The sequence below is a fragment of the Hyperoodon ampullatus genome, assembly GCF_949752795.1.
Source record: "Hyperoodon ampullatus genome assembly, chromosome: 16".
NCBI lineage: Eukaryota > Metazoa > Chordata > Mammalia > Artiodactyla > Ziphiidae > Hyperoodon > Hyperoodon ampullatus.
The window spans coordinates 61,163,755-61,181,767 of record NC_136929.1 but is presented as its reverse complement, the minus strand read 5'-3'; the positions used below and the strand labels follow the sequence as shown (position 1 = coordinate 61,181,767).

The 18,013-nt window shown below is 41.6% G+C and overlaps 1 protein-coding gene across 1 annotated transcript; it reads left to right on the top strand.

Annotated features, from left to right (window-relative positions):
- Positions 1-1,400: 1,400 nt before the first annotated feature.
- On the top strand, positions 1,401-16,774 carry DLEU7 (deleted in lymphocytic leukemia 7; the record flags this gene model as incomplete). The annotated part of the gene is made up of 2 exons (XM_079721584.1): positions 1,401-1,859; positions 16,568-16,774. The coding sequence occupies 2 exons, from the start codon at positions 1,401-1,403 to the stop codon at positions 16,772-16,774; spliced, it is 666 nt and encodes a 221-aa protein (XP_079577710.1).
- Positions 16,775-18,013: the final 1,239 nt, after the last annotated feature.

Here is an 18,013-nt window from a genome sequence, read left to right as displayed (position 1 = left end):
TTATTCCCCAGCACCAAGGGTGTACTCTCCCTTCTTTCTTTTTTTTCTTTTTTTTTTTTAATGCAGTATGTGGGCCTCTCACTATTGTGGCCTCTCCCGTTGCGGAGCACAGGCTCCGGACACGCAGGCTCAGTGGCCATGGCTCACGGGCCCAGCCTCTCCGTGGCACGTGGGATCCTCCCGGACCGGGGCACGAACCCGTGTCCCCTGCATCGGCAGGCAGACTCTCAACCACTGCGCCACCAGGGAAGCCTGGTGGACTCTCCCTTCTAAAGGAAGAATGAAATCCCATCCTCTGGGTCTGCTAGGGTCTACTTGTCTGCCATGGGCCTGCACCCTTGTCCTCTGCTTTACTTCGTGTGGGGTTATCTATGTGGTTTCCCATGCAGGAAAAAAGTGGAAAAACCATGCTGCTCTGAGACAGTCCTCCATACCATTCCCCTCAAATGTCTTTTTTTTTTTTTAAGTGTAATCGCACACCAGCAGTTTCCAATCTATCAAAGCATAAATTTGCCAGTCTTTTTTCCTAAGTCAAGGAAGTAGCGAAGTGAGGTTTAATTAAAAGCAGCAACTATTTGTACAGCTGTCCCTGGGTTCATGGCTCGTAAAAGGATTTAGCTTCAAACTCTGCTGCCTAAGCCCTTCGGGAGTTTCACAAAAAAAACCATTTAGCCTCCTCATCCGGACAGTGCCAAGCCCTTGCTTCGCAAGTTGCTTCAGGAACAGGCCGAGCTGGGCCCTGATGCAACTTCAGCTTCGGCAGTCAGGCCTTCTTGGCACATGTGGCTTGGAGCAAAGCAGAGGAGATACCCAAGTCCCCTTCTTTTGTATGGGGGACAGGAGCCTTGAAGGCTACTCCACGATGTTCCTGAAAATTCCCCTACGGTTGGGAAAGGGAGGGAGGAGGATCAAGCACAGTCTTCGTTTTGTGAGCTTTTCTCTGGCACTTGACACTTACCGATTCCTGGTGGGTCTTTGACCCGGGCACTCCCATCCCCAGTCCCCAAGGCGTGAACGGTCACCGGTAGACATCCTTCAGAGGAGGTGGGGGCGGGGTATCCCTGCGGATAGATGCATCCACACCGAGCGGCCATGCCAGCGTAAGCCCTGGAGAGGAGGAGGAACCAGCGCTCAGCACTTGGCTGATTTTCAGGTGTACGGGAAGCAGCACTTCAGGCACCCTTGATTCCGAACAAGCCTGTTCGGACTTGAAGCGAGCGCAGTGGCCAGCGTAGGTCACTGACAGCTGGCGGGGGGCGGGACCGGCCCCACGCGCAGAGAGGCAAGGAGGCGGAGGAGCGGCGGCTTAGGAAGAGTGACCCTGGCGACCCCAAACGCCCCGCCTCCTTCGCTCGCTGCTTCACCTGCCGGCCGAGCGCGCCGAGCCGCGGGCGGAGGCGATGGCTAGCCCCGCGCCCTTAGTGGCCTCCATCAGCCACCAAATGGTGGCTCTGCACACCCTGCAGCTTCTGCAGCAGGAGTGGGGCTGGGGGGATGGTCCGGGCGCCCCCGGGAGCCCACACGACCTGGACCACGTGTCCGCCGCCCCAGAGCGCCGCTCAGACCCACGGCTGGCCCGTGCCGGGCAGGGGCGTGGGGAGGAAGGCGGGGACAAGGGGGCCAGGAATGTGGGGTCCGGGGCGAGGGCGAGCTCCCCCGAGGTGGAAGTGGTGCGAGGCGCCGAGGGGGGCGCGGAACTGCTGCCCTTACCCCGGGGTCGCGGGCCCTGCACCCTGGCCCAGATGGCGATGCGCAGCGCGCTGGCCCGCGTGGTGGACTCGACCTCGGAGCTGGTCAGCGTGGAGCAGACGCTGCTGGGCCCCCTCCAGCAGGAGCGGTCCATCGCCATCCACCTGAAGGTGAGTCTGGCCTCCAGCATCCATCCCCCTGCGCAGGTTCCCCCTGGGGCAGGGCAGCGGGCCGGGATGGAGACGAGGCTGAGTCGCAGAATCCAAAGTCGAGCTTCCCCCAGAGATTCAGCACCTCGGAGTGGGAATGAGGGAGGTGACATTCCGGGGATTAGGTACTTGGGACAGGGAACTCAGGGCCCACCTGGGGCACACCTGACTGCAGAACGGAGATGCAGAAAGGCTTTGCCAAAACCTTCCTCTGGCCCTTTCCACATGTGCAGCTTCTAGGGACGGAGGACAGCTCCTCCCACCCCCCTTTCAAATTAAAAGCCGTTTCTCCAGAGCCTTAAATATACGTATTAAGTTCCCTCTGCCTTTTGTATGATGAAATCACCTACATTTATTTGAAGTTCCTTCACACTTATGAATCGCAGTTGTTTTTGCATAAATCCAATTCCGCACAGAGCTCGGGGGCCTCACAGAGTCAACCTAAATTCTCATAAACTAGCGTGAGAGCGGGCTGGCTCCCGGGTGTTGAAGCAGGAATACTCATGCTAAACTCCTGCTAAGTCACGCAGCTCATATTTGTAGGGCACAGTTTCCTCTAAAGGTACCAAACTGTGTTCGCCGATTTAGCCAGGGAACAGAGCAGCTGTCTCCCAGGCTGAGTGGGTTTGTGGAAATCTGGGGTTCTGGAATCCAGTCTTGGCCTTGCCATTAACCTAATTGGCTTAAGGTCACAAATCTCTCTGAGACCTTCTGGCCTTCCAATTTTGATCTAGAACATTGCTTCATTCATTCCCTGGGGAGTCTAGTGGAAGGAAATGGGGGTGGGGTAATGAAAAAAGAGCATTTCTCAAGACTTGCTATTCTTGCTCTACAAGCCAAAGTTTGGAAAACATTGATATATATTAGGTCGCATTATATACTGTAAAAGATTGATTTAAAATAAAAAAAAATAAAGCATAGCATACACCTGAATAAATATTGTTACTCTAAACTAGGGTTTCTCAACCTCCACACTATTAACATTTTTGTCTGCATGATTGCTGTGGGATTGTCCTATGTACTGTAGGATGTTTAGCAGCATCCCTGGCCTCTACCCAATAGATGCCAGCAGCATACCCTCCCCACCAATTGACGGAACCAAATACTACTAAATGTGTGTGGTGGGAGGGGAAATAAGATCGCCTCCAGATGTGAAGCACTGCTTCATTCTGAAAAGTTTAAAAAATGAAGCTGCATTTCACCAGTGCTCCTGACTGTAAGAGGTACCTTTTTTTGTATCGCCAAGAAATTTTAAAAAATCCTGCCAATTAAACTGTGATACACATGAAGTGAGCTGTGATACTAGGAACGTATACACAGCACAGGTAGGTTGGCAAAAGGAGAGACTGAGTGATCAGTTTTACCTTGGGTGATCCTGGAAGGCATCTTGGAGGAGGTAACCTTTAAAAAAAAAAAAAAAAGAATGTTTACTCTCCAGGCATTAAAGGGAAAAAGCATTTCAGAGGAGCTGTGGGATCCAAGGCCAAGAAGCAATGAAAGGGCCTAGGGTTTTGGGGGAACTAAAATTAGTTCAGTGTGGCAGAAGGCAAAAAAGGATGCTGGAGAGTTAGGTGGGGTCAGGTGGGAAAAGGCCTGTGGGTCATGCTGAGGACCTGGACTGTCTTGCAGGCAAAAGGCAGCCATTGATATGACTGAAGGAAGGACCCTGATAAATCACAGAGGCAAGGTCAGGTCAGAAGACCATTGTCAGAGGGCCTGACCCAGTTTAGGAGCCATGGTGCCCTCTGCTCTGGACTATAAATCATGCCACTTGAGGTTAATGCAGCTGCCACTTCTACTTGGTAATCCTTTGAACTCTCTCTACTTGACTTTTTGTCCTAAACATTTTCTACTCTCCTCAAACTTTCTTCATCCAAACCTCACACTCCTTTACTGAGAAAATTGAGGCCATCTGACACAAATATCCTCCATCCTACCTAAAAAAATCTCGTTTCCAATCATCTTCTTTCTTGTCTCTAATAAAGAAATACTGTTTGGTTCCCACCCGCTCCGCCTCCCAGATAAATTCTTTCTCTTAAGTGCTGGAGCAAATCTTTCATCTGCCCCTGGACTTTTTCTCTCAGTTCCTTCCTCTCTCTTTGTATTTTCTAGTGCTTCCACGCTGCCAATTCCTCTTAATCCATAGATATGCTCAAACCTTCCTTCACCTACCCAGCCCCTTGAGTCTTGGTCCCCTTCTTCTCCATCACGAGCAAACGTGCAGATGTCTGGATGTATTGTTGCCAGTGTTTCTAGAGGCACCCAGAGTCCCCATTAAGAACAGGGATCTCCACAGGGAGCTCAGCTCGGTGCTCTGTGATGACCTTGGTGGGTGGGATGGGCGGGGGAGGGAGGTCCAAGAGGGAGGGGATATATGTATACATATAGCTGATTCACTTCATTGTACAGCAGAAACTAACACAACATTGTAAAGCAATTATACTCCCCCCCACCAAAAAAGAAGAATATAGACAACAACAACAACAACAAGAAAAGAACAGGGATCTCAACATTCTTGCTACTGGAGTCTGCTATTCACCTACAGGGGAGTAATGAGTTTCAGGGCTCCTGAGAACAGCCAGTGCTTTCAGAAGGGAGAGAAGCAGGGAGAGGTTTCTCTGGATGATTTGCCTCCTTGCCAGCATCTTGAAATTTTGCTTGGTTTGCTGTTTGGAGAAAAGGCAGTATCTCCATTGGGTTTGTAAGGTAATGCTTAATGCTTACAAAGCATTTAGACTCAAGGACACAGCAGTCTGTCTCTCCAGGGGGGCTGGTTATACAGACTTGGCATCATCATTACTGGTGTTAATTCAAATGATTTGGATGAGTTTTCTCTATATTTTTAAATTAAGAACATGCAGATTGATTTTATACATGAGAATGGTTTCAGGAGGATTTGTGCTAAAGGAAATAATGCTTGCATGTCACTTGGAAGTGTGTGGAAATTTCCCTAACATCAGGAATGCCTTCCATGGCATTCCTTGCCACAGAGAGGAGGAAGACTCACTTGAACAGCACAGCACAGGACAGCGATCAGGTCCCATGAAGCATTTCAGACCTACTCTGCCACTTCCTGCTGCAGACTCTTGGGCAAGTTATTTAGCCTTCCTGTGCTTCAGTCTGCTCACCTGTAAAGTGGGAACAGTGGTATTTAACGTTATTGAGATAATGCATATAAAGTCTTAGCTACTGGCTGCTCATGGTAAATTGCAATACCTTTGAACTTTATTATTATTATTATTATTATTATTATTATTATTATTATTGATGCCTCAATCTTCTTCAGTAGTCTTATTGACTATTATTATATTTCATTCTTGATACTGAGGGATCTGACTCCTGAACTCCATATTTACTTTTGAGACTGTTGACAAAAACAGAGTTAGGATGACCCAAAGAGATTTCCAGGAAGCCTCCACTTTCCAGAGGTCAGCTTTAGCCCATGGCTGATGACTGACTTAGAGGTGTGACCACTGAGTGACTCGCTGATCAAACCACCAGAATTAAGGGAGTGAAATTTTCAGGCCTGAAGGCAGAGAAACCCTCACCACAATAATAATGCCTATCTTTACAGTAGTTTACTATTTTCTTAAAGAAGCCAACGCTTGATATTCCTTTTGAGCATTTAGAGATTATCAAACTCATGCAAAAAAAACAAACAAACATGAAATGAGTCTTTTCATGGTAGTTAAAAATGCTTAACAAAACTGAGTCTTGTTAAATTTGGTGGAAAGGATGGAGTTAACCAGCTTGATAAAAATTTATTATGGGAGGAAACTGAGGCTCAGAGGAATTTAGAACTGCTGAAGAGCCTGCAGCTGAGAAGTAGTGGCCCATGATTCAAACATGGTTTTGTCTGACTCTTTCTACCAATCACAGTGCTAGCTCATAGGGGTGTTATGAACATTACACTGAAATAAAGTACATGAGAGTGCACAGTTGTCAGGGCATGGTCATACATGCCATGCACTGCACACCACTTCGGCTGCAACAGTCATTCTGCACACTGAGAATCATAGTCAGCTTGGGCTGCCATAACAAAATGCCACAGACTTGGATGGCTTAAACCATAGATATTTATTTTCTCACTGTTGTGGAGGCTGGGAAGTTCAAGAGCAAATTTGGTTTCTGGGAAGGGCTCTCTTCCTGGCTTGTGGACTGTCACCTTCTCACTGTGTCCTCACGTGGCCTTTCCTCTGTGCCAGAGAGAAAGAGAGATCTTGGATGTCTCTTCCTCTTCTTGTAGGACACCAATCCTATTGGATTTGGGCCCCACCCTTATGATGTAACTTAACTTTAATTACCTCCCTGAAGATCCTATCTCCAAATACAGTCACACTGCAAGTCAGGTTTTCAACACATGAATTTTGGTGGAACACAATTCAGTCCCTAACACTGGGTGATTTGTGTCTCTCTAATGATGGTCACCTTACATAGTGACAAAAAGCCCCAGGTAAATGTAGGAAATCTTTATCAAACTAGTAATACTAGCAAAGATGCTATAATACTTGCCACCCAAAGGGAGCACAGAAATGTGTGGAGCACCAGAAGGAAGAGAGTCTAGGATTTTAAAAACTTCTAAAAATGACCAACCCAAAGAGATCATTAACTAAGTCAATCATGAAGTCACTCTGGTTGAGTTTTTTCTGTCTTCCTTTGATAGTTAAAAACATTTACGGTTTCCAAGAGTTCTGTTCTGAAGCAAGTTTCATGGAAACAATGGCTGATGCCAGCTTTTAGAGGCAGAAGAACTTTCCTGCCATTGCAGATAAAACTTGCCTGTGAGCTCACCCATTGCAATTAACTAATTCTGGTACCAATAATTCTCTCACGCTCAGTGGTCCATGCTGGTTTTCTCATTCCACAGAGCAAGAGCAATGGTTGTAAAACTGTTGGCTTTGGCTTCACAGTCATTGCTAAGGCTTTTTGCAAATTGCAAGTGTGGATATTGAGTTACTCAGAGGCAGACATTGATGATGAGTGCTTTTTTTCCCCATTAACATTGGTTAGTGAAGCCAGTTTCTGCAAATTTGGGAATTGTGTCTTTAAAAAATTGCTAATATTCTATTGAAGAAATAAATTCTCATGGTTATATTATTAGTAGCCTTAGCCAGGGGATTGCTCTTTGTCTGGGACAAAATTGTGCTTTTATGTCAGGAAAAGGACAAGTGACAGCTCTAGAAGTAGCTTAGTTACAGCTTTGTTATTCCTTATAAAGTGAATGATATGAAAATCAGGACATAAAAGCTTTCTGAAATGAACATTTAGGGAACTATATTGCAGGAAGGCCCTAAAACAAACCTACTTATGTTTAATGTCTTGTGGAAATGCTGCCTTGCTTTATTTTACAATTTTGGGGTTTGCCTTGTGAGCATACCTGAATCAAGTGCTTGTATCCATCACAAAGTGCTTTTCATTAGACTTTTCTGATGAAAATGGTACTGTACCCAAAGCAAATGCATAAGGAACCTTAGTTACTTGTGAGCGTTTACACAGGGTACACCACAAGTAAAAATGTTTAATTTCCTGTGGGCGATAGACTTTTTATGGTGACTGGCAGATACTGCGGTTCTTCACTGGGTGTTTTATTAATACGAAGTTGCATATCTATTTGAGATTGACCTACAGTTTAGGCAATTGGTGATTGATCTGGGCCCTGTGAATTTGTTGTTCAAAGCCAGATGTCAATGAACAAAATGCAGTTGGGGCAATTTGTAGTATACTGTTTCTGATAGTATGGTTTTCATAACGCCACTCTAAAATAGAGAAACGACACTCCCATTTTATGTGCACATCTAGCATGGAGGGTTGTGTTGGGTGTAGGGAAGAGATTTGTGCTCCCTCGTAGGTCCCAGCCCTGGGAAACTTTAGTGGAGAGTGGTCTGCTGTCCAGGCCGAAGTTCATTAAGGTCAGACCTCATCACAGAAAGCTGAAGGAAAGCTCTTTCTTCCATTAATACTCTCTGTAGAGTACATTAGGCATTCAGGGGGAGTGAGAGGGAAACATGTGAGAAGAAACAAGTTTGTGGAGGCCATTATAAGAGAATATAGCTCAAGAAATGACTGTTTTGTAAAGAACCAACTTATTTTAAAGCCAGGGGTGAAGGGAATATGAATTGATTTATAGTTCATGTAGATCTAGAAGTGATTTTGAAGATGTGATAGAAAAAACCCCCAAAACCTTCTTTGTGTATTGTTTAAAATTACCTACATTATAGAGCCTATAAAGTCATATTATATTTTTGACTTCATTATCTATTGGTGTTGGTTTCAGAAAACAAGCTTTGAAACTGACTCCTAATGCTAGATTGTTTTTGCTTTTAAGCCTTTGGTTTTGATGGGAGTGTTTATTTTCAATAAGAAGCTAAAAATGGCCTTAACTTTTCTTCCCTTTTTGGACTTTGCAGGTGCATTTTCAGTTGTTCAAAGATTCCAGAAGTGCACATTCCTAATAAACACAATGCGTCATGCAGAAAAGTACAAGTGGGGTGGATTTTCTAAGAGACCTCCCTTACACTGGGTAGGAGAGAACAGACCGGAGGAAGGGAGAGCTCCAACTAGGAGGTCTCTAATTAGCTAGGAGTTGGCTTTACATGGGGCGTGGAAGGTTCCACGCCTTGAATCCCTTCCAGATAACCACACCCTCTCAACTATGTTGCAGGGAAGAGGGCTGGACCAATGGGACAGTCTTCAATTTGGATATGACCATTGCCAATTTGAGCTTTGTAACACTCAGTTAACCTTAAGAAAAATAGCATGAATATGGCCAGAAAACAAACATGAAACAATTCACATACAGACATTTTTGTTTCTCCCTCAAAGCTAGTTGGGTGCCTCCCAGCTTGCTTCCATGGTGTCCCTGTTCACCCCACGGTGGCATCTGCAGCTCTGTACTTCCCATTCACTAGTCTGTCCTCAGCACTGGACGGCGAGCTCTGCTCTGTCATCCTGGCATCTGGCCCAGTTTCTGATTTGGGGTGTCTTTGATGAATACTTCAGTTTTGAGAGAGAGGTTAATTCCAGCTTTGCCACTTACTTGTTGTGTGATTTAGGGATGTCATTTAATCTCTCCAAGCAGCATTTCTTTTCATCTCTCGTTCATGGACGGTTGTGAGGACTGAGTGAAATAAGGTATATTAGGAGCCTTGCTTGGAGCCTGGCGCCTAGTAGGTGCTCAGGCTCATAGGCCTGACCAGTGTTCTTCAAACACTGGTTTTCCATGTTCCTCCCATGCTCAGAAGTTCCAGGGACTTGACTGTGACATTCAAGGCTGTCTGCGCTAGCTTATCCTGATAGGCAACACAAAGCTCTGTTTTTCTCAGACTGGACTCCTGCCAGTCCTAGCCCCTGCTTGGCTCCAAGCCTTTGCTGGTATCATTCATTCTCATTGTGGGGCCATCTCTTTTCCCTATGAGTTAAAAGTGCTTTCTCCAACGCCACCTCTCCTATAGTGTCTATACAGTCTTTCTCACCTACCACTTTGCTGATGCCTCATCCAAATTTCCATTCCCTTCTACAAAGGCTGGCAATAATCTTATGGTCTCAACCACTTTTTTTTTTTTAAACTGTATTAAAAAAATACAAAACAAAATTTACCATTTTAAGGGTAGTGTTAAGTACTTCACATTTCTGTGCAAACAGTCTCCATAACTTTTTCATCTTGCAAATCTGGAAACCCTATACCCATTAAACAAAAAGTCCCCATGTCCCCCCTCCCTGCAGCCCCTGGAAACCACCATTCTACTTTTTATTTCTATGAGTTTGACTACTCTAGTTACCACATATAAGAGGAATCATACAGTACTTGTCCTTTTGTGACAGGCCTATTTCATTTAGCATGATGTCCTCAAGGTCCATCCATGTTGTAGCCTGTGTTAGAATTTTCTTTCTTTTTAAGGCTCAGTAGTATTCCATTGCATATATAGACCACATTTTGTTTATCTATTCATGTGTCCATGGATACTTGAGCTGCTTCCACCTCTTGGCTGTTGTGAATAATGCTGCTATGAACATGGGTGTGCAAATATCATTTTGAGATCCTGCTTTCAATTTTTTTGGATATGTACCCAGAAGTGGAATTGTTGGATCCTACGGCAATTCTAGTTTTAATTTTTTTGAGGAAACTCCATACTGTTTCCCAAAGTGTCTGCAGCATTTTTACGTTGCCAGCAGCAGTCACAAGGGTTCCAATTTCTCCACATCCTCACCCACACTTGTTATTTTCAGTTTTTTTGATGGTAGACATTCTGTTGGATCTGAGGTGAACTTGGCTACTCTTTCTGAGCCTTAATCTTATTCTGTGTCACATCTCCACTGAAGGGTTTTAATAGGTTTTATCTCACCAATTAGATTCCAAGTTTCTGTAGAGAATATTTTTCTTTTCTCTTCTACACTTCCTTCCTCTCCTCTTCTTACTGACCTCCCATTTAGTGGAGTACTGTATTCATAACTTTAGATTGATGGCATGCTTTATAAATACAAAGAGCTTTCATATTCATGAGCTAATTTGACTTTTCATGGTAGCTATTATTGTTCCCATTTTACAGATGAGAAAACTGAATATTCCATAGATAAAATGACTTGTCCAAGGATGGCTTACCTAAAGGATAGAACCAGGGCTCTAAGAGCTATTCCGGTGCTTGTGAAGGATTGAGCTTGCATTCCCAGGGGACTTTGAAGCTGCCTGGAGTGCTGCACTTCCTAACTGACATCTATAAAGTCCCTTTTGCCATGTACTGTAACATACAGGTCTGGGAAGAGGCCACAATACTGCCTACCACAGGGCAGATTTCAGCTAAAAATCAGGAAGAAATGTTCTAAAAGCTAGAGCCATCTCTTCTAATGGATTGCCTCCTAAGCACATGAGTTTCTACAGTGTAGCTGAGCAAATTCTGGACAAGTGCACATCAGGTATGCTATTGAAAGGATTCACCCACAGAACGAGCTCTGTATGAACTCTGTGCAATGCTTAGATTGTGAGTCTATAAATGTCTGTTCTTCTACAGGATTGGGCTTTTGTGTTTTTTCCATAGCCCTCATCACATTTCACTGGACATTTGGAGATATGCTGTATGTGTCTCATTTCTCCTACTAAGTTATAAGCTCTTTAGAGATCAGGTACCATGTCTTATTGTCTTTTATCTAGTGTACTAATAAGTCATGTAGTGGAGATTAGATAACATGTTTGAAATAAATTTAACTGATTTATTAACTGAGGCAAATAGGCCGAGGCCATGACCCCAGTAGATTAGTTGAGACATTATCTCAACACACTTTATTTATTTATTTATTTATTTAAGTCTGTATTGAATTTGTTACAATATTGCTTCTTTTTTTTTATGTTTTGGTTTTTTGGCCATGAGGCACGTGAGATCTTAGCTCCCCGACCAGGGATGGAACCAGTACCCCCTGCATTGGAAGGCAAAGTCTTAACCACTGGAGCGCCAGGGAAGTCCCTCAACTCACTTTAAAATGTAAATACTGGCCATCGATTTGGACCCCTGTAGCAATCAATACATTTCATGTCCAAAAATCTGAGATTACACAAGGCTTTAGAAGTTCCAAAACCTGCTTTTAGATTGCTCAGCCACCATCATGTTCTAATTCTGGCAAAGCGCTCAAAGCACAGTGTAAGATATTACATCATTTTTGGAAGCATCTGGGACTTGCTAAATAAAAGCTGCTGGGAGGATATACTCTGTCATTGAGTGGAAAGCACCATAAGTGAAATCATCACCAATATTGATCATGTGAGTTTCCACCAAAAGTCCATGAGCCATTTAATATGCTGTTGCCTTAAGGCTGTCACTGGTGGCTCCTACCTTGTGCAGTAGAAGCTGGGTTGGAAGCCATGATTACTGGATCCATAGTTGGCTTTCAGACCTTCCAGAAAGGAAGAGAAGTGACCACCTGTTTTATTTTTCCCTTCCTTGGCTTAAGAGTCCCATGGAAAGCCTATTCCTATTAATTTGTTTTCTTTCACTGTTAATATATTTGAGAAAGGATTAAATGGAAATACTGTACTAAAATAGTAAAATAAAGAGACTTTGCAAAGCTCGCCAGAGATCTGAAGTTTACCCAGGGCCTCAGGGACCAGTACAGCCCAGCAGTGGAATTTTATTGTATGTATAATTTCCCCCAAAGGTGCCTTCTTTGCTTCTTTACAGTAAATGTGAAATTGACTTCAGATTTTAGGCCCACAAATATATTTTTAAAGGTATTTTAATCTTCTTTGGGTGATGAATGCCTTTGCAGACTGGCTAATAGGCACACGTCAGCACACATTTCAGTGGTTCCTTCTATTTTAAATTTCCTTTTGCATGTTGTCTTTGATCCTTCCACTTTGTACTTAGAGTTGGATTACTTCTATAAAGCAAGTGGACAATTTCCCTTGATGTGGATCTTGGGAAAGTAGTCCAGAGTCATTTTTTCCCCCTACTTTCTCATTCCCAAGCAATGTGCTGCAGCAATATAGGTGACCCCATAAACTGTGGGACAGATTATCTAAGTAGCCCCTTCATACCTTCTGAACAGACATGAGCAATACTCAAAGGCAGGGAAGCAAGAATGCTTTAAAGAGAAAAAAAACAGGAAGGGTGGTAGCCTGTGAATACTCGAATAAGGGGACTGTGCTGTGTTAGCCCACACGGAGTCCTGCTGCTGTTGTTTGCTGAGCTGAATGAATGGATGTCTGTTTTGTTTCTTGGAGGATGTTTTCTAATAAACATTTTGCCAGAAACCCAGGTCCTTCTTACCCAAGTGAGAGAGTTTTTATTAGGGAAAAGAATAGCTTCTCTTTCTACACAGAAGTAGGAAGAAAACTAGTTCCTCATCAAACTTTGGTTCAACTTTTAGTTATTCTTTTTTTTTTGGATTATCTATTTTTCTTAAGTTTTTGAGTTGAATTCTTAGCTCAGGGATTTTCAGTGTTTAAGTGGTTTTTCCTTACTTATATAAGAATTTAAGTCTATGCTTTTCTCACTGGAGCTACATCCCACAAATTGTGATACAGTAGTTCCGTAATTGTTCAGTATAGAGCATTTTAAAATTTAAATTATTTTTGCCACTGACCTATGAATTATTTAGAAGTGGATTAAGTCATACATGTTTTGGGAAGGTTATATACATTACTGATTTCTCATTTATTTGCTTTGTGATTTGAGTGATATAGACTTTGATATTAGTTGAGATTTGTGGCATTATCATAAAGTCATCTTTCATAAGTAATACATAGATGTTTGAGAATAATGTATATTTGCTTATCTCCATTAGACCAAGCTTATGATTAGAAAAGATTTTCAGTCCTTTCTCTCTAGGCTGAATGTCCTGTTGTTTGATCAGTTTCTGAGAAAGATGAGTTAAAATCAGTCTTTATGTCTGGGGATTGAATGTAAATTGAGATTATCATATTAGACACACACAAGTACAAAACTGTCATATCTTCTTGGGGAATAATAGTTCCTGTTATTAATTGCAGTCTATTTTATCCCTAATAATGATTTTTCTGGATTTATTTTGACTTCTCTTTGCTTGATGTATATTTAGTATGTTTACACTTACTTTCAATCTTTAGGTGTTTTTAGTTTTAAACGTGTTGCTCGTAAGTAGCATATAGATAGATTTTGAAAATCCAACCTGGCAGCCGCTGCATTTCAAAAGGTGATTTATTTGGTGCTTTCTATTCACCTGCTTTATGTTTGTATCTTTATTTCTCCATTTTTACCTTCTATCAGTAGAATCAAAAAGGTTTTGATATACCTTTTCCCTCTGCTGATTTTGAAATTTTATTATTTCTATACCTTTTTTTTTTTTTTTTTTCAAATCTGTACACCAAGGAGGGTTTCCCATGGATAGAATCTCTCACGCTGTCACCTTCGGATATTCTCGTGGTCCGCTGCAGCGAGCTCGGTCTCCCGAGGGTCACAGGAAAGGGGCATCGAAGCCTGCAGAGCTTTGCTAGGTCCGGGAAGGTGCAGCCGTGCACTTGTGCTCTGTCCTGCTCGGTGCCGCCTCCCGGGCCTCCTATTCCTCTACCTTTAACGACGATCCTTACATTTCTCACATGTATACTTAACAAGCTTGAAATGTATCAGTTTTGCCACTTTTGTCTTCAATAATACAATGCCTTAGAATGCTATTGCATCCTACATGTTACTGTTACTCGGCATTTTAGAACCATCTTGCTTTTTTAAACTCCAAGTTAGTTGTTATAATTTTTGTTTTGATTAATCAGATCTTCAGATTTACACTGTGTTTTTAAGTTTCTTTGTTCACTGTTGCTTCTTACATCCTTTCTTTCTGGAGTTGAACCTCCGCTTTATGAATTATATCTTTAAGAAGATCTGATAGGGTCTATTTGTGGTAATTCCTTTTGTGCTTTTAAATAAAAGTATATTTACTTGGCCCTGATGTTTAAATGGTAGTTTAGTGGGACTAAAAAAATAATAATCTTGGTTGACAGTTATTTGAGGATATTATTCTATTCTATTCTATCTTCAATTGTTATTGCTTAGAAGTTGGCTGTCTCGTCATCCAGACTGAACTCTGTCTTTTTCTTTTCTGGTTGCTTTTAAGAGCAGTTTTAACTTAATGAGTTTAGATTTGGATTTCATTTAACTTTTTCTGCTCAAAGCTTGTTTTGTTTCCTGAATCTAAGGATCAATTTGGGATCATTTGAATCAATTTGGGATAATTTTTATCCAGTATTCTCTTTGACTACTGCTTCTCCCCCATTCTTTTTCTTGTCTCTCCTGGAAATGTATCTGTTGTACCTTGTCATTCTGTCAATCCATGTCACTTAACTTCTCATTCATATTTCCCATGACTTTATTTTGCATTCTGGGTAATTTTCTCAAATTTACCATCCAGTTTACTAATCTTCACTTCATATGTATTTATTCAGGTGTTTACATTGAGTTTTTAATGTGTCATGATAGTTGTCATTTCTAGAAGTGGTACTGGGTTCTTTTTCAAGCCTGTTTTTTCTTAGGACATTTTTTTTCTGATTTCTTCTTTTATATCTTTAATCATTATAAATATATTTTATAGTTTATATATGAAATTCTTGGAGTTTAATCCTGCCCTACATTGCATCTACTACATCATGGTGGATTGTACTTAAAATTTCATATTCTGAGTTTGTCTTCGACAGAGCTTTATGGGACTACTACTGAGGGGCATGGGTTGTGAACATGTTTCTGTGGAATAGGCTTTTGTTTGCTTTTGCCATGTGTCCATGGATATCTCAGACCAGTTCCAATTGTTAAATGAATTTCTTGGCATGAGTGTTCCAAGAACATGTATACGGTATAGAGGACAACTACAAACTTGAACTACTGTGTAGTATCGGTCCACAGTTACAAATTCATAGGGTCAACTTTACCTTCCATACCAAACCCAGCTCAAGAGAGACCAACTTTCTTTTCTTGATAGGTATTGGCAGGCAGCTAAAGTAATCTACTTTTCTTTTATACCCGGTCCTTGGGGATTTCCATTACTTTCTTGCAAGCTCAGAAAGGATGGTTGTTCTGTATTATTTAAAATATAGTAGCAAGGCATTATGGGGAAACTACATGTGCCATGTGCCAGAACCAGAAGTCTGGGGGGAGTCATTTTCATGTACATTTGAATCTTGAAGGATGGGGGGTTAGGGGTGCCAACCCCCCAAGCAGTCAAAAATCTGCATATAATTTTTCAGTTGGCCCTCCATCTCCATGCTTCCAAATCCACGCATTCAACCAAATGTGGATAGTGTAGTACTGTCCACATTTTTGGAAAAAATCTGCATAGAAGTGGACCTGTGCAGTTCAAACTTGTGTTGTCTGAATCAACTGTATTTAAAATAAAACATATAGTCAACATTATCTCTGATGTGGAATAATTTCAGAGTACCATTTACATGTAATGGATTTTAGAATGTGAATATTTGAGGATTAAAAAAATCTATTTAATTAGCTCATTCTTTAAAACTACCAATGAACTATTTCTAAATCTGCACTGGACATTTCTTGGGACCATGTTCATTAAATACCAAATCCTGTATTGGAACCTTGAAGACAGTGATTACGGAATAATAAGAACGAAGTCTATTTGTATATTCGTCAAAGCTCTTTTAGGAACAAATAAGAGAAACTCAACTCCAAATGGCTTAAGTAAAAAGAAATATTTATTGATTCAGATAGCTAAAAAATCCTGGGATTTATTGTCCAAGTACAGCTAGATTGACATGCTCAGAAAATGTAATTGGAATCAGTCTCCTTTAATCTCTTGTTTCTACTTCTTTTTCTGTGTTGGCCTCACTTTCATTTGAATTCTCTCCTTATGGTGGCAAGATGTTTTCCAACAGCTCCAGTTAAACAGAACTTCTCTTTCCCAGTCTAACAGATATCCTGGGACTGTGGCTTATTGGCTTGCCTTAGGTAATCTGTCCATCCTTGGCCAGTCCAAGTGGCTGAGGGATGATGTGGTCTGATTGACCTGGTCCCTGGAGTTGTGGAGTGGAGTCAGCTTTGGTCAAACCACATAGGCTGAGAATGGAGGAGAGTAGTTCTCTGAGAGAAAAATCGAGGTTCTGTCATCAGAAGATTGGACTGGAAACTGGGTACACAAAACACAACAACTGTCTTCCATAACCTATCTAACTGCTTGTTTGTGTTTGGTCTTCATTTCAGGACAGTGTTGAGTTTAGAAACATCTGCAGTCATTTGGCTCTACAGATTGAAGGACAGCAGTTTGACAGAGATTTGAATGCTGCTCACCAGTGTTTGAAGATGATAGTCAAGAAGCTGATTCAGTCTCTTGCTAATCTTCCTTCGGATGCCCACATGGTAGCCTGTGCTTCCTTGAGACAGATCTTACAGAATCTCCCAGACATATGAGTGTTCAAGACACTGGAATTAAAACCACAGCGAGCACTGCTAAGAGAACTGGCTACCTTAAATTCCTAAGTGGATCAGCAGACAATGGATGTTTTTATTCCCAGGAAGGAGAGACTTGGTAGCATATATAGCAGTCTGACCAGTGGCATCTGTAACCCTTAGGAATTATAGCATGTTGGTGAAAAATTTTTAAAGCAGTAGTCCACATTTTTAAGTGTGTTGACATATTTGCTGACTTTTTGACTGAAATATATTCCACTTTGTGGAACTGACTGGATTATATATGTATATACATTTATGAATATATATTAAATATTAATTTTAATTGAATGACACCTTAATCTACATTCATATTAATATAGGCCTATGAGGTTTAATATGGCTACTGGATGATTAGAGCTCCATGGTTTTTAAAATTATTCTGAATAAATGGGATATTTGGTAATTGATATGTTCTACTTACTGAGCACTTCATTTCATGTTATGAGAATGATCTTTGGATGTTGTAGGACCACACCACATGTGTCAGTAATTATGAGTTCCAATCTTGGCATTAATAACTTGCTGTTGGGCAGCGAAGAGCTGCTTCTAAACCTTGTGCTTTCATCTACTGATTTGTAAATTAATGGTAATGAACTCTGAAGTACCAAGGCTATATGATATGCAACTACAAAGTATTATTAAAGTCTCACGTGAAAACATCTAGTTCTTCATGCTCTTTCTAAATATTCCCACTGAAGTAGGAAATTCTTGGAAAAAAAAGGACAGAGTGGATATACTGGCAGATTTCCCTAAATATTTAGAGCTAGGAAGAGAGTGACTTTTCTTGCAACAAAAATCTACACATGCTTAGGAAAAACTAAATTTCCTGTTGTTTAATGGTGACCGCGTTGAGAACCAAAGTAAATTGAAGTGCTGCTTTTCCCTTAAAGTTTTAATAGAAACGGCATCAGATTTAGAAAAAAAAGAGTATAATGTAGCTTGTTTTCTGAAGGAATTATAAACTGGGTCTGTATGGTAAGAGTATACCTACTGTTAAAACAATTAAGTGATAAGAATAAAAGCCTTTTTAATCTCACATATTCTAATCCTAGTTGGTTTCACATATTTTCTTCCACAATCTTAAGATAAATATATTGCTTCTTTTTAGATGAAACTGACCATTTCCGTAGAAGAGAAATAAATTTATGAGACTGAATTTTACGTGAAAGATGAGAGGTGTGTATTTATGCATGTGCA